This window comes from Orussus abietinus, unplaced genomic scaffold, assembly GCF_000612105.2.
Source record: "Orussus abietinus isolate OABI.00-Male unplaced genomic scaffold, Oabi_2.0 scaffold101, whole genome shotgun sequence".
Lineage (NCBI taxonomy): Eukaryota > Metazoa > Arthropoda > Insecta > Hymenoptera > Orussidae > Orussus > Orussus abietinus.
The window spans coordinates 75878-95609 of NW_019394361.1; the positions used below are offsets into that span (position 1 = coordinate 75878).

Genomic DNA, 19732 nt, shown 5'->3' on the forward strand with positions numbered 1-19732 from the left:
AATATAAGACAAAGATTTTGTGCTACTAGGGAGTGTGCTCCCTGCTTTGGGCCGATATGTCGAATCGAACAACGCAGCTCGAAAAATGCCGATTGTCTGGGACGATATTTTTTCGTTCGCTGTTTATCGCCTCTTTTAATAACATGCCACGAGAAAAAAAAAGAGTCCAAGTACATAAAAATCGAGGAAGAAAATTGTCGCGGCAAGGTCTAATCAAATTTCTTTGAAACGTCGCTCGGTTTCAATGATTCCAATGAAAAAACCGGAACGATTTAACGTTCCCACTTGAAAACGACGCATCCCTCTTTACTTTGACAATCGAATAATCGGGCAGACGGACGACTCCTTTGTTCGCGAATACTTGCGCGCCGTTAAAAGAAACAATTCATACGTACATTTACATACATTTTAAAAATACAGCAACGAAACATTCACTTCGCGTGGACCAAAGTCTCCAAGATGTGTTATCGGTCGAATTTGCCCGGCAAATCTCGGGAAATTCTTTTTAAATATTCATCATTTTTAATTCGAGGATGCCGACCCTGCAAAGCAGTATTAACGCCGTTACTTTTACGTCTACCAACGACGGTACAATTTGGACGAGAAGAGCGAAAATAAATTCCTATATCAAATGTACATATTAAAAGGAACGTTGACGCGTCCGGGCGTCATTTTGTAGGTAACGCGCGATTTAAACGTTAATCGATTAATTAACCAACGCGATGGTCGACAACGGTACCTGGTATATGGGAGTGCTGACAAAAATATCGTACTTCGATTAAACATTCGATTACCGCGGGCATCGAGCGGCGGCAAGGAAGACGGCATTTCGAAAGTGGTGTGTAAACCCTCTGTATTTTTATGAATAAATAAGATATTTTAAAAAGTAAATCTGAAGTCTGTTTGGAGATGCCTTTCATAGGGATTATAAATGTAGATAATATATTATACATAATGAATATAAATGCACTATATTATTATACATATAATTAGTGAGGAGTAAATAGAATTTTATATATATGACGTTTTATATATATACATATATATATATATGTGCATATATACAAAACGAAAATAATATTACTAGGAGTAAATAAAGTAATTAATGATTATTACACATCCCGATTGATTTACCTCAAATCTGCCCTCCTTCCTTTAGCGTACCAAGGTTAGAAAGGAAAGTCTTCTTCGGGGCCAGAGGATTCTCGAGTTCCTACGATCAACTTTCACGAGCGAAATTATCGCTTTCGTATACTACTTTAAAATATTGACCAATGACGCGACATCGCAACGATGCAACATTTTTCATGCGAATCTATTCGTATGAGAAATAATCCGTATGAACTCGAGGTTCAGGTCCGGACCTCGGTCCACGGATGGATCGGACAATCGGGTGATCGACAAGCGGAAAGATTCCCCTTGAAAGCGGTAAGGGCGCATTTTCATATTCCTTTATTTCGCGGTCATACCTAATTTTAATTTGTCGACGTCTCGTAAATGTGGCAGATCCGACGCATGGAAGAACGGCTATGGGATCCCATAAGTTCTCAAGTATGTAAAATTATGATTTGACAGTTATTTTCAGGTTCCCGTGAATTGAGATAAAATGAATGAGATTCGTACCCCGAGAAAAAAAATGTCATCGACCCGAGGAAATACTTTGTTAATTCAAAGAATAATTATTTGACTCGAATGGACTCGAATAAATTGGACAATTAATTTTAGTGAGAGATAACGAAATATTTCTTTGGTAGCATTCGAAGAGACGTTTCTTCGGTTCGACGAATTCCTTTTCTCAGGGCGAGTCAAAGAACGACTCGTCAGTTGAAACGGTAATCGCATTCTCGCGGACGTACCGGGATGGGATTCCAAGGCATCGTCGGAAGCTGCAGCGACGATCGATTGCAAAAATTGTGCTTTATTATTTATTTAAACATTGTACAAATACGACAAGCCCCACCAGATATTCATAAGAAATGTACTAGGGGTCATTTCTTCTAACGAGAATCGCGATCCGTTCCTCGAAGAAATCGGACCAAGACGGTACTCGTGCTCGCCATTGCGCGACATGCTTCAACGGACACGTGGACACTCAAATCTTATTTTTTTCTTTACGTACTTTTATTACAGTCATTTTCATTACGTTAACATAACAAAGTTGTATACTTTCAAGGTACAGGATGATCGATTACAATGGGGTCTATCGGTGAGATCTTCGTTAAGGATTATGCTTAGCGATCGGACTCCGGCACGAGAAGCATCGAACGCGTCCTGCCAGATCGATAGTTTTCTAGTTTCGAGTCCTTTCATCGTGGAAAGACAACGAGTGCTTGGACACCTCGATAAGGCTAAAGCGATCACAGAAACAGGCTTTCGGATGCGAAATGTGCGAACACCTCGGCACACGTAACGATTAACGCTTCATCTCGGGTAACGAGATGTTTCCTGTATGCCGAAAAATTTGCAGACAACGAAGATCTTGCGCGAGCCTGAATCGAACGAGATCCTGAATCTTTTGAGGGCGATTAAAGTCGATACCGACAGTTTCGACACGTTGCCCGGAAATGAATTAGGCGCCAAAGTTATCGCGGGCCCGAAAATAATTGACAGTAGAGGTAATACCGATCGATTCGATTGAACGCAATTCACGTCCGGGGGCGAGGGACGATTTGGTAGGGGCTACGTTTATTCGATCGGTCGCGGGATAAAGATCTACGTTGCAGAATTTATCGCGGTCCTGCTCGTTAACCAAAGGTTTACGCCCCACCGAGGCATTCCCACGATCGCTTCCGTTACATCCTCCTTGAGCGGATGGCATCGAACGAGAGGTGAGTTTGTACAACGGACTCCGTTCAGGCTCGGAACAAGAGAGCGAAATCGACGTCAATTCAAAATCGAGCGTATCGCGGCAGGGATTCGATAATTCTACTTCGAACCGATTACAAAGAGACATCCATTCGGTAAATCTTCGATGCAACGATGGTACTTAGACGATAGCGATACCTGTCAGGGCGGAAATCGACTCTCTCGGCTTCGTTTCGTTTGGATCGATCTACCGTTTCGGACGAATGCTCCACTCGAAGCATATGCAAAATTTCGATATTAAACACAAACGTAACGTCATTTTTTCCCTTCCAATGACGTTGAATACTCGTAGAAAAGAAATTGCGCTCTCCATCTTTGCCGCGCTCGTTTGTTGGCGTCCGGGAATTAGCCGGACGTAATGAAAATAAAATCATTAAAGTACCCTGCGGCTTTCTTTGCACCGTCCACCGTTTCTCCCTGAAGATGCCGTATTTGGATTAAAAATGAACATGACTAGAAAGCGATGCATTCGAATGGATCAAATGACATTTCGGGTAGATTTTGGGCAGATTCCCGCAGAGAACGAAGGAGGCCGAGACCGAGCCCGAGGAGGATCGTAGCAAACTCCGGAGAATATCCTCTCGCGACTCTATATCGCGTACGTCGCGCAACGGGAAATAGAACGCGTTCGATTTGACAACCAGCGTCAACGTCGATCCATCCGCTGTCGGTCTGTGATCGGGCATCGCGAACTGGCGAATCGACAGCGTCAGAATTCAGGTTTGTTAACGACAACGACCGATGCGCTTCGTCGTTTACGTATTGTTAGCGTATCGTTACGTTACGTTACGTTACGTTACGCGAAGGTCATTAATTTAGAGGCACGTTGCTAAGGGTTTCGGTTTTACAAAGTTGCTCCCTACGTTAAGAAACTTATCACGAGCCCGTCTACCAATGGCACGAGGAAGGGCATAAGAGGAAAATTCAGCAAAGGACGTGGCAATCTTTCGTCGTCCTATCCTAATCCCATCGGAATCCTCGTTGCGATTCCCGGCCCGTTCGATAGTGCCTCGGTATAGGCACGATTTGCGATTCGCGTTTACGATGCACGGCCAAGTGTTAACGAAGGAAAGAAATGTGCAAACACCGCTCTCGTGTCGTTTCTAACCGAGATATATAAATTACAAAATATGTAATATTTAAAGGGAAAATTGCATACAGCTACGGAATATTTGTACCATGATACTCGAGGGGTGTACCATTAAGGATATCTCCCTCTCGACCTTTCGACGGAAAGACAGAAACCAGAAAGTCATCGAAAAGAAAAAAAGAAAAAAACTACGGACGTACAGTTAACTAAACAACGAAAAGAAAAACCATCCAGCCTGTCCGGAAGACCTCGAAGGTGTAGACGCTCGTGCCCCGGGGTAAACCTGAATTCCAAGCACAGCGACTGTAATAACGAAGAAGCATTCACGATTCTCAGAGCCTCCTTACCGACGGAATGTTTATATGTCTCGTATTAATCTCCTTTCGCGTCACTTAACGGGCAGCCCCTCGTGTCTATAAATTATTTAGAAATCCTTGGCTTACCGCACGATATGTCCGCGTTGTTGCTCCGAGGTGTGAACGTTCTCTCCTCGAGAACGTTCACCCAAGATGACAAAAGTATTTATTTAGACCAAATATTTGCGTCAACGCAAACATTTTCAAGTCGGAGAGGTCAGGCTGATTTGATAACAAATGCGTACCCTTGCAACAAAGTCACTTCCCGGCTTATAAAAATTCATAAAATCCTTGTAAAGTCTTCCATTTCTCCATATAATCTCGTTCCAACCATGACCGATTCTTCGCTTCTTGTAATGTTATGCGTATTAAAACGAAAGAAATATCTTCGGAAATGAAATCGACGATTCGGAATGGCGCATTCTGCGATGCCCGATTTGAAAATTCCGCGTGCTCGCACGTTATCAGCCGGATCCACTAACGAAGTAGTTACGTGACTCCGTAAGGCCTAAACCATTACATCCTTCCTCTGCATCCACGAACAGATGGAGCACAAAGTTGGATCACAAGAAATACGGAGTGGTGATTAAAGGTGGAATCACTCTCTCTGAATCTGGCACTGCATGGAATAAAACTGGATTCCTCTGATCTACAGTTGTGAACTGTAAGATACTGGCTACGTTCCCGCACCGATAACAATAATTTGGTGCGGACCACACTGTTACCAGTTTCTCGTCAAACATGTACCTATAACCTAATTAAACAAAAGAATAACATTTTTTTAATACTTTGATAAAGTGAAAAGAGAGATTAGCCTTAGATCGTGTTGCGTATGAAAGAAACACACCTTCGTGAACTAGTTGGTGAGCTCTACAAATTAATTGAAGGGCATTAATTTCCATAAATTTATGAGTTATTTTACATCCAAATAGCCAGCCTGCACCTCGTGGACTCAATGTCCATGATTCGACGTCCTCTGGATCGGACCAAACCAAATCACAGAACGCACCTGTAGAAATGTTGAAGTCAAAACAATATTATCGTGATTCTACGGCTGATGTAATAAAATGTGTCGGGTGTAAACGTAATTGTTAGTTAATTGGGCTACGTGTTGGTCGTTGAATATCCATTCCGTTATGTTCACATTTTTATAAAAAACTCAACTTTTAATGTACTAATGAATAGGAAAGCTACCAAACCTTTATGGGGAATTTCTTGATTTCTTTCAATTGTCCTAATTTGATCCAAAGTTTTAATGGCGGGTGATAAACCACCATGTACGCAAAGCACTTGTTCGTCGATCAACTAGAATATCAATTCATCGACATCGATATAATAAAGCATATTTATTGTATTTAATATGGATACTCTTGACGATCGAGCAAATCCTTACCGCTGCAACTGTGAGCAGATCAAATACCCTACAGCAGTACTTCCAAGCATTTGCATTTCCATATTTATTTTGGCATTCATCTGTTAAATTGAAAACTTAATGTTATATCATTGCTATGTTCTAAACTGTTTCCAATTTCACCAAGCGGATTCAAAACACGTTGGAACTAAAGATACTTTTAACGATCGGTTTGGTAATTTTAACTTTGCTTTACAATTAACCTTCAATTTCTTAACATCCCCGATCACAAATGCAACCTTGCTGCCAGGAAGTAGCTATGCATCGCAGTAACAGATGCAACGTTCGATACACCGAGTGACATTATATTAAGCAAGATAACTCGGGTAAAACAATTACAATTGGAAAGCAAGTTGAAAACATTTAGGGTTGCGTCAGTAACTTAATTATACTCACCATAAAATCCATAAACATGAGTGATTTGTCTCGATTCATGGTTTCCACGGAGCAGAGTTATGCTATCCGACCACTTAGCTTTGAGGGTTAACAAACGAGTAAATGTTTCTAAGCTATAATAACCTCTATCCACAAAATCTCCCAGAAATATGTAATTTGTATCGGGCACTGGACCACCGTTGCGAAACAACTCTTCCAGATCATAAAACTAAAATCGTAAGATAGTCGCGTTGTAAGGAAATTACATAAAAACTGACAGATCCTTTCATTACTTGAATTTGTTACACATTTTCGTCAAGTATCGTTAAAAAGTATTTGAGGTTAAGGTTATAACCATATACTTACTTGACCATGGATATCACCGCATACGGTTACCGGAGTCGATACCGGCTGAATATTAGATTCTTCCAGCAAAAGATCACATACGATGTCACAAAGATTCTATAAAAAAAATGGTAAAACTAACATTTTACACATCGACACGTATAACCTAAAACAGCTGACGAGGCTACCAAATAAACTGAATAAAACATCTGTAATTAAAAAAAATTCAGGATTGAACGTTTAATTCCACGAAAATTATATACCTTAAGATCATTTTCTGGCAGATATTTGCACTCTTTTGCAATTTCAATCCACCTATCCACGTCTGACATTTTGGATTCGTAACGTCGGAAACTACAGATAGCGCCCCCTTACTAAATAGAATACGTATTTATGTTAATATAAACGGATTCTCATATATAAGCGAGTGAATTTATCCAGTACGGTAATTGGTGGAAAAAGAAAAGCCACTCTGTCGGTCGAAACATTCGTTTACAGAAACCGTAATTCGCAGAGCCTGCTCACTCCCACCGAATCTCGGGAATTTTCATTCCCCCCCACTTTATAACTTTGGAGCAAGCCACGGGATGCACAGCTGACAGTTCAGCACAAATGCTGGCCCGAGCACGCCTGTAAACAAATCTCAACTATATGCAGAGATGAGTTGGGAGATTGCTCACGGGCAGGGTCGCGCGATCGCATCGTGTGCTGCCCTCTGGTTTCGTACGTTAGCTTTCACCGTTTTTTGCTCCCAAGCGCGGCGCAACGAATTTCTGGTAGGGGCTCGCGCACTCGCGATGGCTGTGCCATCTACCAGTTGCCGTTGGCGGCTCACGTATTCGTGATGGTAATACCATGCGGCAGTTGACGGTGGTGGCTTACCATTATGGCAATCTCCCAACTCATCACTGCTATATGGCTGAAGGGGGGCAAGTGCGCGAGCCGTCCGTGTTCTCCGCCGAGGACAGCACAGAACGTGATCGCGCGACCCTGCCCGTGAGCAATCTCTCAACTCATCTCTGGTAGCAGCTGGTAGCACTTGGGCAACACGGTCGACGGTCTGATACCATCGGTTTGTTCACGGGTCACGCAGGCAGCGCCACCCGCCATATGATACTCCGCGAAAGAGCCAATGAACAACAACCACGATATACCCCGGGAGTTGTGGAACGTCTGCTAGAATGGCAGCGATTCGCTTTCTTCAAATATTATTAATTAATTTAACAATATGTTTTCTTTTGTCCGTAGCAGGGTACGTATGTAAAATTATTATCTGGACGTATAGATAAATTAGTAAAAACTACATATTATATACAACTTTCAAACCTCAAATTTATATTTAGTTTTCTCGTTTACACCTAATATATTATATTTCTTCTATCCTGATATTTTCTAGAAATTTAAATATTCCTAATTTACGAGTAAATATTTATTTGTACTATATTAACGTTTGTAACGTGATTGCTACTTAAATGTGGCCATTTGTACCTCGTCTTATCTTATGCTTACTTTTAATGTTTCATAGGAGGGATTTTTATTCAATCTTGGGATTATCGAGGACTGCGAGTACGCATGCTATAAAGAAAGCTTATAGGAAGTTAGCAAAAGAACTACATCCTGATAAAAACCAAAATGATCCAAGTGCTTCCGAAAAGTTTCAAGACCTGGGGATGGCATACGAAGTACTCTCGGATCCTGAGAAAAGAGAAATATACGACAGATGCGGAGAGGAATGCTTAAAGAAAGATGAGATGATGAACAGCGCCGATCCCTTCGCTAACTTTTTCGGTGACTTTAGTTTTCAGTTTGGAGGAGAGTCTCAACACAGACACGAAACTCCGAGAGGATCTAACATAGTTATGGACCTTTCTGTAACTCTTGAAGAACTTTATAGCGGTAATTTTATAGAGGTACACTTTGGGTTTGTTTTTTACGCTTTGTTATTAAACCATAAAACGTGTCCGGTTCGACACAGTTGTTAATTACATTATTATGCAATCTGGCAGATAACTAGGAATAAGCCAGTTGTGAAAGCAGCAAAGGGAACGAGAAAGTGTAATTGCAGGCAGGAATTAGTTACACGAAATTTAGGCAATGGACGATTTCAAATGATGCAACAAACGGTTTGCTCCGAATGCCCAAACGTGAAGTTAATCAACGAAGAACGTACATTGGAAGTAGAAGTTGAACCAGGAATGGTGGATGGCCAAGAAATTAAGTTCTCATCGGAAGGTGAACCTCATTTGGATGGAGAACCAGGAGATCTAATATTAAAGTAGGTTTGTGAAAACGGAAAATCGTTAAATTAAATTTTTTCCAATTATCGATATAAATAATTTATAGGATTCGTGCGCAGCCTCACCCCACATTTGAGAGAGTGGGGGATGATCTTTACACAAACATTACAATTTCATTACAAGATGCTTTAATTGGATTCACATTGGATATCAAACACTTGGATGGACACACCGTTACCGTTCAAAGGGAAAAGGTCACCAGGCCTGGTGCTCGTATAAGAAAAAAGGGTGAAGGCATGCCCAATTATGAAAATAATAATCTTCATGGTACTTTGTATATTACATTTGACATAGCCTTTCCTGAAAAAGAATTCACAGAAACAGAGAAACAAGGTAATTCTATAGAGATTGAATATTAAGGTACATTCATCTATTTCATTCTCATAAAATCTTTGAATTGCAAATCCTAAGGTAATAACGCGATTTCATGTAGAAATGGTCTCTAACGTGTATTACCGCAATGATCTAATTACTATTAAAATGCCTCTTCCACTTTTTTATGTGCCCTCTGTATTTTTCCATTTTTCAGAAATCAAGAAATTACTCGAGCAAAGCTCTGTAAACCGAGTTTACAATGGACTACGGGGAAACTAGAAAAAATTTAAAACCTACAGTGATCACAAATACTGTGTATAATGACAATGACACGAGTGCATTAAAAATCTGTGTTCGTGCTTAATACATGAGAAGTACACTTAAGGTACTTCACACGCTGCTTCCATCGGAGAGTGAACAGATTTGTAGCTGCACTGGAAATACTTCCGTGTTAATTCCTGTAACGCCATATTAGTACATTTTTCTTTAAAAATAAGAATCGCTTTGTACATGCGTGCATCGGTTGAAAACAACATATTCAAATATTTAAAGTATTTGAGAATGAATGTATTTAGGGTGAATGAGTATGTAAACAATTTCGTACTGAAAAAATGTTGGCATACCGTCTCTTTTCAATTTCTTAATAAATATCAAAACAGGTATGTACCCCCGCGCGATGTTTAAAGTATCTCTTGCAAATCATATTAAAATGATGTGCATTTAACCATTACCGACTGAACAAGATTTGTAGAACAAAATGTCATTCTTACGAGTGATTAAAAAAAGTCAACTCGATCCTGAGTTCATTCGATACAAAGAGAAGCGACTAAATACTGTCAACCTTATTAGTATTGGAGTTAAAATTAATGTAAGCGTATGACGTTCTAAATATATAAATTACATAAACAATCCGTTTTTACGAATAAACGTGCCTAGTAACGTTAAAAGAAACAGAAATCTATCTATTTATACAATGAAAATTACATACCTTTATTTTTAATTATTGTTAAAAAAAGCAGTCTATCATAGCTAGAACGTTACGGACATTTGAAGTACGGCATAGAAATGGTAAGAAAATAAACTGAACAAGTAACAAATGCAAAAAGGGAGTTCATGTTTTTCACCATTTTTTCTGACCATTATTCAACTCAAAATGCCTGGTTTAACTTGAACGGAAATCAAGTATCTAGTAAAACCTCATGATGCGAACGAAGCAATAACCAGCCACATCTCTATTTTATTACAACGGGAAGGAAAAAACCACTTGAAACGGTTTTAAGTGACCCAGGAATTGTAATACTTATTTTGAAATGAAATAACACGCACAACATGTGATTACACGATTTTGCCCTAAACACTAATTACACATGACCTCTACGTTGTATTTAAAATGTAACTTATTTATAAAACACTATTGATAAATTGTTCGACATATGTTCGATATACATACATTACAGGACATTAACAGAGGTAGATAAAACTTAAAGAAATAATGGAAAGAATAATTGCGTGTGTGCAAAATTGACGTAATTAGATTCTCTACTTGTGAACCCTACCAAGTTGTTGACACGAATAAATCGCACCCTGATAGAACGTCAGCTGCTGACTTAAATTTACACCTTGTACATGCATGTGCCTGCAATCGAACATTCATGTTTAAGCAGAGCACCCGTGATTACAACCGCTAAACTACTAATTATCCGTTTCGCGCATTGAAAGAAACAGAATGCACGGGCAAAGCAACTACATACTTGCACAATGTTTTATTGACAAAGTATAAAATAACTGAGTGAAATAGGTCGTTCCTACAATTTTGTTAAAATTAATTATCATACAGAGCACATAAATAAGATGACTTCTACACCATAAGTACGCCCAATGAGCGAGGAATAGAGGGTGATCGATTTACGAAAATATCGTTTAAATAAGGAAATTTACTCTTTATTTCCAAATATATCTCCCTCACTTCTGGACTGTCCAAAAATGCCTGAAAATACAAATAAGAATGCATGTAATATTTCCTCTTTTCAAGGAAATCATTGTCAGTTGGCCAGAGTAGGGGGTCCCCAATAGGAGAAGCACCCGTTGCATCCGTTTATTGATTTGTCCAGTCAGGGTTTCTATTTCGAAATTGGAACTGCCTTTGTACAAACGGTTAAATAAAAATCTCTATAACAAGAATCATTTGATTCGGTTACAAGTTGAAACACTTTATTTTGTATTAATTCATTTCTGTGTAATACACCCACACGTGTGTGCGTGTGCATATGCATACTATGTGTGTGTGTATATATATATATATATATATGCATGGGTACGTGAACGATATATACAAATATGGAATCTAGTTTGAGAGATACAGTCTCCGCCGACAACGCTTGTGATTGAAATAGCCTTTCCAATATCCAACTAAACCTCTGCTCAGACAAACTAGACGCAAACGCGGAAGCAACGGCATAAAAAGGAAAAAATAAAACTGGGACACGGATACAGGAGCGGTAAAGCGCAAACGGATGGCGCGTAAAATTACAATGAATAAAAAGTGTACTCGTAATCTATGTATAATGGCCGTGACCATGATGACGACAACGATGACGATGACAACGGCGGTGACGTTAGTACTTGAGAAGGAAAAAATATTGAATCGCATATGGAAAACGGGAAAGCTTCTACCTAGTCCGTAGCGACGACAGCGAAGTAGCTGCGTCTGACTGGGTGACGATGGAAGTTTTCCTTTCTTTCTTTCTTTTTTTTTTTTCACTCTGCGATGGTGCAGTTGTAGTTATCGTAGTAGTAAAAATATTAATATTAATATTAACGTTAATATTAATAGTAGAGATAGCGACAGTAGTAACGATAATCAAAGTAGTTATAATAATGCAATGGTCGTAGTTATAGTAATAATAGTAAATAGTATTAGTGCAACACGGATCCGTCTAATTTAATATCTAGTATGAAATGAAACGAACGAGATAGGTGAAATTTTCGCAAATCGCGTCACACCGAGCGATATGAATCACTATCTCCCTCGCCATATACTCACACACCATAAGAGATCAGTTGAGAGCTCCTTATTCCACTTACTTTTTATTCTTTTTTTTTATTCTAATGAAATATAGCCAACAGTCGGACTTAGATCAAATCTGCGACATTCATTGGCATTTCTTCGATACGGGTGTTGTAAAATTGCTCGATATCCTTCAAGATACGTTTATCATCCAACGTCACAAAGTTAATCGCCACTCCTTTACGACCGAAACGACCACCGCGACCGATTCTGTAAGATGGAATTCAAATGTTAATAATTACGAGTAGTACTTTACGTGGTATTTTCATTAAGCTACGCGTCCGTTTATGCCTTTAGCCTCACCTGTGAATGTAATTCTCCCGATTGGACGGCAGGTCGTAGTTGATGACGAGAGATACTTGTTGCACGTCGATACCGCGAGCGAGCAAATCAGTGGTTATGAGGACTCTCGAGGATCCGGTACGGAATTGTCTCATAATGAGGTCACGTTCTCTTTGATCCATTTCGCCGTGCATCGCGGAAACCGTAAAGTCACGGCTGTGCATGTTCTCCGTCAACCAATCGACCTTACGGCGCGTATTGCAGAAGATCACGGCTTGCGTGATACTCAGCGTATCGTACAAATCACACAAGGTCTCCAACTTCCACTCTTCGCGTTCAACGTAGACGAAGAACTGTTTAATACCTTCCAATGTTAGCTCTTCCTTCTTTACCAAAATGCGGATGGGATTGCGCATAAAGCACTTGGATACGTCCAAGACGTCCGAGGGCATTGTGGCGGACAGAAGAATGACCTGCATCGAACGAGGAAAATTATATTTATGTAGAAGCTACGAGAACTCAACCGAAGCGAGGGACTCAAAAAGAGTCTTTAACAACTCCTGAGTTTAGAGCTTTTGGAACCATCTAGAATTACCTGGACTTCATGGGGCAACAATTTGAATACATCGTGAATCTGATCTTTAAAACCACGAGAAAGCATCTCATCGGCTTCGTCGAGGACAAACAGCTTGATGCTATTAGCTCGCAATGCTCGGCGACTGATCATATCGTAGACTCGACCTGGAGTCCCCACTACGACGTGAACGCCTTGATCCAACTTCCTTATATCTTCTCTCACGTTGGTACCGCCGATACATGCGTGACATTGTGCATGCATGAAATCACCGAGCGCAATCACCACCTTCTGGATCTATGAAATTAAGTAAACAATTCAGTTAACGCGATCGTATCTATTAACTGAAAAAATTAAATTACTACGATCACATACATCGATCACATAAAAAATACTGAGATTCGGTAGTTGTGAAATTTAAAGATTTCAAGTTTTTAAGACAAGACTCGTTCCCTAACGTCACATCATTGGATCGTGCATTTACGTACCTGTTGAGCCAGCTCACGAGTAGGAGCAAGAATCAAAGCTTGACATTCATTGACGCTAGTATCGATTTGCTGCAGGATTGAAATTGAGAAGGTGGCTGTTTTGCCAGTTCCTAGAAGAAAGATAGTTAATTAGTAAACAAAAATATCATTAAACTATTAGAATATCAAGTCGGTCGTAAGAAATTGTACCTGATTGAGCTTGAGCGATAACGTCGAGTCCTTTAACACACGGTAGGATCGCTCGCTGCTGGATAGCGGATGGCTTTTCAAAACCATAAGCATAAATACCACGCAGTAATTCTTCTTTCAAGTTCATATCATCAAAATTATCCACGACCTATCAATGAAAAGAGTAAATGTCATAATTTAAAACAAATATAGGTAATACCTTTCCGATGGTTCCAAATTTTTCCGAATACATTCGTACCAATCCTAGGTGTTATAAAATACTTAAAACGTAATCGTACCTCTTCCCAGTTGGACTCGATGATGCCATCGGGGTCCATTCCTGGTGGGCCATCGTAGACGGGCTGTTCGCTTTCATTCGGTCCATTTCTAGAGTCACCCGACCATTGATCGTCGTTTCTATAACCAAAATTAAATCGTGTTAAAAATTACATTAAATTATAAAAAAGTTTCTTGAGAGATAAAGCCAACTTTCCATGACATTGTATGTCATTTTCTATTTAAAAGTAAAAGTAGAATTTAACTATTTGTTTCGATGTCTAAATTAATGACAGAATCGACACGCCGACACTTGGTGGAGTACGATACATGCCAAATAAAGCATAATCTTATTCTAGGATCGTTACTGCATTAACTAGTCGAATGCCAAAATAAGTGACAAGAAAAGCGCTGTGAAACGATCGTCAGCTCTTCGAATAACAACAGAAAAAGAAAACAACAATTATTATCATTAATAATAGGTTGGATTCGCAAAAGTTGAGCAGACACCTTTTATTAAATGCTTTCAATTATTTATAACGTTTGAGTGGTCATCGATTGCTTACATACCTTACCGACATTTAAATATAACGTTACATGGGAAAAATCTAGGTATATTAACCGAGGGTATTAGTTCACGTTTAAACGAAACAAAAATAACATTACGCCAAGGGTCAAAACGTCACCGATTAGAAGTACGTGGTTTCGCTGTAACGCATCGGTACCAAAACTGGAGGGAAAATTCCATAGTCGAAACGAGATCCTTGATGACCTAGTCAGAAATTCCGGTCGACTTACCTTCATCCATAAGACGGATTCGAGAACATAGTACTCGCCTGGCTCGATATAAATACTAACGTGGCGAAGTTCTCGAACAAAAGGAGTCGCGGAAAATTTAGAGAAATAGCGACGGCTTGACACTGACTCATCCAAAGGCATGGCCGTGATCGCGAAACGAACGGAGATGACTCGATCACCCAAAGACCGGATACGCGATCGGAAAATACCCAAGACCTCGCGAATTCGAAGGTCCACGAGCTCCGGGGACGATCGCGTTTGGGACACACGCGACATTACGTAATTCTAATGAAAGAAAACGTGCTTGGGCAGCTCGCAGGTAGTCGCGAGAAGGATCGAATACGGAGTGGACGGGCAAACAAAATACGTTCGAAACCGACGAAAGGGCAAAGGACGCGACGTCCGGCCTACCAACGAGGAAGGGACGCGTCGAGACGGCGGCGGCGTCATTTCGAGGTACACCAAGCGCGACAAGCAATGTGACAAAAAGTTTGGTCGCACGCCATGTTGTCAGCTAGGAACCCATGCATTCGTCAATCGGAGTAGACTTTTTCGCGAGCATTCCTCCACTCGGAGGGACGCGAGTCCGAAGGCCCGCAGGTCGGAAGCAGCCGAGCCCTAGGAAACCAAGCTGAAGCGTCCCAATGGAGCTTCGGGAAACGAAATAACGCGAAAAAAGCGGAACTTACCTTCGTTCGGACGTATACGACATGTTCCACTCACGGTAGCGCGACGGAAAGGACGAGTTCCTATTGCGTCACGAGGGACCTTTGAGAACGAGGCACGGCGTGGCGCTTCGCTCGGTGGCGCGTTCTGGCGCGGCTTAACACGCGTTCTTCAAGATGGACGAGGCGGACGGCGTCTACTTGCTGCCGCGTGATGCCAGCCCTCCCGATCACTCCCGACCCTCGCTGCTGGCGCCCTCTGCCAACCCAGATTCGTCGTTTCCGTTGGACTCTTGCACGGTTGGTTAACTGCTGCGCATGCGCACCGGCAAATTATCTCACGATACGGCGAAAGAAAGCATCGCGGAGCCAACTACGTCATTCCATTCAATTCCATTTTGGCAATTGTTGGCGATACCGTTAGGGTTCGAAAATTCTCGGTAACGTACAATGGGATAAGGTAACCGAGAAACATGCCGTTAGTTACCGAGAATATCGACAATTTATGAGAACGTTCATTTTCTTATTTATACTTTAGGTTTCTTCGTTTAAATAACGTTTCTTTTCTTTGGTTTAAAATATTCGTACAAAACTTTGCCAAATCACTTAAGGGAAGTAATTTACGTAAAATACCTAACAAATTACGCGATAACGATGGCGGGACTGAAACCTTACTTTTTCAAAGTGGGCAAAGTGTATGTACGTCACTTGTGAATAAACATTTTAGTTAAAGAAAAAAGGAATAATGAATAATGGCAAGTAGGAGCAAACCATTAAAAAGATCTAAGCTTCGACGTTCCAGTTTTCCATACATTCCATAGAAAATTTTGAATTTGAAGCATATCGGAAATAGAAACTGCGGAAACATTAAGTCTCGTATTCATGTAATTTACGTAACGTATAAACTTGTAAAGTAAAATACCTAAAAATGACTGTAAAAAAACTACGAAAATTACCTAGGTTATTTTACTTACCCAACCCTGAACGCGACGCGTTGGAAAACGTTCGATCGCGTATATAAATTGATAATATCTACTTGTCCAATATAACGACCGAGCCCACGCAAAGGGGTACATTGGACGCTTTCGGTGGGAAATTCAAAAGATCGAAGCAAGGCAGTCACCGAAAGAGGTAGAAAGAGTAAAATGTACATACCCCGATTTTACGATGAATTCGCGTCGATCGCTCTCGGTAGTTGGTTTTCGTTCTTGTTTTCTTATCGTCGAATTTCTGTATTTCTCCCTCTCACCTCGGTGACGCTTGCTCCGGAGTCAGTGAAGTCTTGGCTAAAAACTCGCAATTTTGCGTGACTTCTTCAAAGGATAAATTCTGCCCCGCCGATCCTAACGAACTGTTGGAGGTACGACGACGCGAAACATGTCCCGGAGCCCCCGTTAAACGCCCGCAGCCTTAGGTCGCGATTCCATCGCTCGTCGAGGGTTAACGAACCTCTGGTTTCGCCGGAGGCGTCGCTTCGAATCGCTTCGAATCGCTTCGAATTATGACCGATCGCTCGGACGCGAGGTCGGGGCAACAAATGTCGCGACAGGCATGGCTAGAGATGTACACGGAATCGGGATAACCAGCGAAAAAGTCCTCGATCGAAATCTGTCAATTGGTATTTTTTACCGCCGGATCACTACCGATGGTTCTGCGGGGAAGCCTTTGGCAACAGATGCCATTTTGTTTACATTGTACCCACGAACATTTGAACACGCGTTCACCTCAATGCCTACTCTCTTATGGACGTATAAAAACGCAATACCTATTTATGATACACTATGCACGATAAAAGTATCGACCGTCACCTTTGAAAAAGATCCTTTCCTAACATATCACACGAGCTACCGTATGTTAAATTGTATTATCCTCCTTTCATTGCAGGAAAGATTTATTTTGGATGTCGATATTTATTAAAAGTACAGTTTATTCTATAAACTATGGATGTATTACATCCACAATTAGTTTGGGTCGAGGGACGTTGTTATAGATTTTTTGAGAGCGACGAGTGGTCAAAGTATCGTGCTTCCGCAACTTATGAAGAGGAGGAGTATGAGCCCGATATTAATTCTGCGGATGAGTTTTGTAATAACGATATCGAAATAGTTCCCTTTGTAGGAGGCAAATACAAGCATTCTTTCTATGTTGCAAGGTAGACCATATTAATATAACCCTTTCTGTACACTTAAAAATTAATTTGAATTTATAGGGAAATGACTACATTTTCTTACGGCTTTCCAGGCCTTTCCTTCCATTTATAATTGGTGCTAAGGGTTCAATGCGTAAAAAAATAGAACAGGAAACAAAGACAACGCTGCGAATTCCAAAAGTAGAAGAAGATGGAGATATTGGTAATCGTTAATAATTGTCAGCCCAAAGACTTGTTTAAATATGTTACTAATTGCATAATTTAAAATTCAGTCAAATCCAAGTTCGATGCAAATATGCACGATGCATTAGAATAGATTGTGCTTTAATATAACCAGTTCAAAGATACATATAAATGTGTTGTTCCGTTATGAAGTAGATAAACCCGATGATTCTGCATTTTCAGAGATAGTCAGTTTTTATCGATCGGGAGTAATTTCTGCTCGACATCGTATCGATTTGCTGATGACATCAGTGAGAAATAAAATCCATGTTACTCACTTTATTTCTTTGCCACTAAACTGTTCTAATATAATAAAAGGTTTCACTGATTTTAAAGATGATGTTCTTAATAACTGTGGAAAAAGTGCAAGAGGAATTTGCCCAGAATTATTTCAAAGTCCTCAAAGATTGCATTTAACAATGGTACTTTTACTGTTACTTGACGATGCTGAACAAAAACGAGCAACTGAAATTTTTGGTGCTTGTGTTCAGAATGTAATAAAGTATGTATATTTCCCTCCACAATAAGAAAATTATTGTCATATTAGATTTACTTATTAAGTGACAGTTATGTCACTCATTCCTATATGGTGTACATATACTTATGATATGATCAATTGTAATGATGTAAAAGAGAGGATTAACCAACATAGAAATAAGACATGGTATTTCAATGGAATTGTATGAGTATTGAAAACTGTACAATATCTTGTTGCTCAGAAAATAGTTACCATATCAAACTATACTTTATACTTTTACAGACCCTTTTTGGAGAAAAGTGGACCAATTATTGTACAAATACAGGGTATAGATTGTATGAATGACGATCCTGCCAATGTTAGAGTCTTATATGCAAAGGTACATTCTGAGAATGAAGCGCTAAACAATTTAACTGGTGAAATTAAAAAATACTTCATTGAAAACAGTAGTAAGTTATGAATATATATTATCATTGTAATCCCGAAATCGTAGAAGTTACATTACTATTACAAAAATAAAATAGAATATGCTATGTTCATATCCTATTTATCGCAGAAGTATAGCTTCGAATGAATTACAGATTTTGTCAAACAAGATGACAGAGATGATCAGAAAGTAAAATTGCATATGACTGTAATGAATACTAAGTATATAAAGGATAAGGATGAAGCTTTGAACAGTTTTGATGCTAGTAATATATTGAAGGTAACAAGAATTCAGATCCCTCTTATATAATCTTTGGTTAAGATTGTCACATTTAATAAATATCGTGTCCTAATAGTTTTAAACACTTAATCAATGGATGTGCCTTACAGGTTCACAAGGATACTTTATTTGGAACTGTAACATTGAATACAATTCATTTGTCTGAACGTGGCAAATCATCGAATGATGAATATTATCATGCAACTGCAAAAGCAAATTTAGGTAACGAATAATCTCAAGCCATGGTAGCACCCGTTTTTAGACATTGTACTTCATGGTTAAAAAAACTCTACAAACTGGTGTCACATGATATAGTAGTAGATATCAAATATATACTGTACTATTTTTTATTTTTAAATTATGCATCAATTATTTTCTCCAATGGGAATTAAAAACACATTACATGTATTAACAAAGCAGTTGAAATTCTCCTTTGCCTCAAATTTAGAAAAAAGGAATTGATGTGACTATTTTAAAGTGTTCCATGTACTAATTTTGCGCATAGAGAATTGATTGTAAAATATATATTTTAATATTCTATGGAACGTTAAGAGTACATTCAATTATTAACGCTTTGCACTATGAGGTCACCTCTGGCGTGACAAACTAGGAAAACAATTATAGTGCAAAAGGTTAAATGAGTGGTTCCAAAACGTTTGAAATTAATTGTAAATATGATTTTCAAATAAGAATTAAAACATCATCTTTTAATATTTTTATTTAGTTAGATTATCCTGACGAGCATAAAGTTCTAACACTGCAACTTCATAAAAACAAAATTAATAATATCAATACTTTCTTGATT

General features: G+C 39.5%; 4 protein-coding genes across 5 annotated transcripts; 2 read left to right on the forward strand and 2 right to left on the reverse strand.

The window, feature by feature from the left end:
• Nucleotides 1–1898: 1898 nt before the first annotated feature.
• On the reverse strand, nucleotides 1899–7055 carry LOC105696630 (serine/threonine-protein phosphatase 6 catalytic subunit). The gene is made up of 7 exons (XM_012419242.1): nucleotides 6706–7055; nucleotides 6464–6559; nucleotides 6119–6326; nucleotides 5705–5784; nucleotides 5511–5616; nucleotides 5159–5320; nucleotides 1899–5065 (listed from the first exon to the last, which is right to left on the reverse strand). The coding sequence occupies exons 1-7, from the start codon at nucleotides 6772–6774 to the stop codon at nucleotides 4875–4877; spliced, it is 912 nt and encodes a 303-aa protein (XP_012274665.1). The 5' UTR covers nucleotides 6775–7055; the 3' UTR covers nucleotides 1899–4874.
• A 478-nt stretch (nucleotides 7056–7533) lies between these two features.
• LOC105696596 (dnaJ homolog shv) lies at nucleotides 7534–10159 on the forward strand. Its single transcript, XM_012419175.2, has 5 exons — nucleotides 7534–7694; nucleotides 7968–8352; nucleotides 8449–8717; nucleotides 8786–9072; nucleotides 9269–10159. The coding sequence occupies exons 1-5, from the start codon at nucleotides 7624–7626 to the stop codon at nucleotides 9331–9333; spliced, it is 1077 nt and encodes a 358-aa protein (XP_012274598.1). The 5' UTR covers nucleotides 7534–7623; the 3' UTR covers nucleotides 9334–10159.
• Nucleotides 10160–10327: 168 nt separating this feature from the next.
• On the reverse strand, nucleotides 10328–15565 carry LOC105696595 (eukaryotic initiation factor 4A-I). Its single transcript, XM_012419174.2, has 8 exons — nucleotides 15397–15565; nucleotides 13933–14050; nucleotides 13655–13802; nucleotides 13466–13575; nucleotides 12999–13274; nucleotides 12425–12876; nucleotides 12139–12331; nucleotides 10328–11041 (listed from the first exon to the last, which is right to left on the reverse strand). The coding sequence occupies exons 1-7, from the start codon at nucleotides 15417–15419 to the stop codon at nucleotides 12187–12189; spliced, it is 1272 nt and encodes a 423-aa protein (XP_012274597.1). The 5' UTR covers nucleotides 15420–15565; the 3' UTR covers nucleotides 10328–11041; nucleotides 12139–12186.
• Nucleotides 15566–15669: 104 nt separating this feature from the next.
• LOC105696597 (activating signal cointegrator 1 complex subunit 1) lies at nucleotides 15670–19343 on the forward strand. 2 transcript variants are annotated; one of them, XM_012419176.2, is made up of 7 exons: nucleotides 15670–16732; nucleotides 17257–17524; nucleotides 17614–17723; nucleotides 17927–18245; nucleotides 18504–18670; nucleotides 18803–18927; nucleotides 19038–19343. In XM_012419176.2, exons 2-7 carry the CDS (start codon nucleotides 17313–17315, stop codon nucleotides 19158–19160), a joined length of 1056 nt encoding a protein of 351 aa, XP_012274599.1. In that variant the 5' UTR covers nucleotides 15670–16732; nucleotides 17257–17312; the 3' UTR covers nucleotides 19161–19343. The 2 variants fall into 2 exon arrangements, with proteins under 2 accessions (XP_012274599.1, XP_012274601.1); XM_012419178.2 differs by lacking the exon at nucleotides 15670–16732 and adding an exon at nucleotides 16762–17166 and having other exon boundaries at nucleotides 19038–19179.
• The last annotated feature ends 389 nt before the right edge of the window (nucleotides 19344–19732 follow it).

What these genes read in the sequence shown, in the direction of transcription:
- LOC105696596 (XM_012419175.2), top strand. Translation starts at nt 7,624, where the DNA reads ATGGCAGCGATTCGCTTTCTTCAAATATTATTAATTAATTTAACAATA. An exon ending in TTTCTTTTGTCCGTAGCAGG is followed by an intron (nt 7,695 to 7,967) that starts GTACGTATGTAA and finishes AATGTTTCATAG; the next exon opens with GAGGGATTTTTATTCAATCT. An exon ending in CACAGAAACAGAGAAACAAG is followed by an intron (nt 9,073 to 9,268) that starts GTAATTCTATAG and finishes TCCATTTTTCAG; the next exon opens with AAATCAAGAAATTACTCGAG.
- LOC105696597 (XM_012419176.2), top strand. Translation starts at nt 17,313, where the DNA reads ATGGATGTATTACATCCACAATTAGTTTGGGTCGAGGGACGTTGTTAT. An exon ending in AGAAGAAGATGGAGATATTG is followed by an intron (nt 17,724 to 17,926) that starts GTAATCGTTAAT and finishes CTGCATTTTCAG; the next exon opens with AGATAGTCAGTTTTTATCGA. An exon ending in ATGCTAGTAATATATTGAAG is followed by an intron (nt 18,928 to 19,037) that starts GTAACAAGAATT and finishes TGTGCCTTACAG; the next exon opens with GTTCACAAGGATACTTTATT.
- LOC105696630 (XM_012419242.1), bottom strand. Translation starts at nt 6,774, where the DNA reads ATGTCAGACGTGGATAGGTGGATTGAAATTGCAAAAGAGTGCAAATAT. An exon ending in ATCTGCTCACAGTTGCAGCG is followed by an intron (nt 5,617 to 5,704) that starts GTAAGGATTTGC and finishes TTGATATTCTAG; the next exon opens with TTGATCGACGAACAAGTGCT. An exon ending in TCAAGAAATTCCCCATAAAG is followed by an intron (nt 5,321 to 5,510) that starts GTTTGGTAGCTT and finishes ACATTTCTACAG; the next exon opens with GTGCGTTCTGTGATTTGGTT.
- LOC105696595 (XM_012419174.2), bottom strand. Translation starts at nt 15,419, where the DNA reads ATGTCGTATACGTCCGAACGAAG. An exon ending in TCGTATACGTCCGAACGAAG is followed by an intron (nt 14,051 to 15,396) that starts GTAAGTTCCGCT and finishes TTTTGGTTATAG; the next exon opens with AAACGACGATCAATGGTCGG. An exon ending in TATCGCTCAAGCTCAATCAG is followed by an intron (nt 13,576 to 13,654) that starts GTACAATTTCTT and finishes TCTTTCTTCTAG; the next exon opens with GAACTGGCAAAACAGCCACC.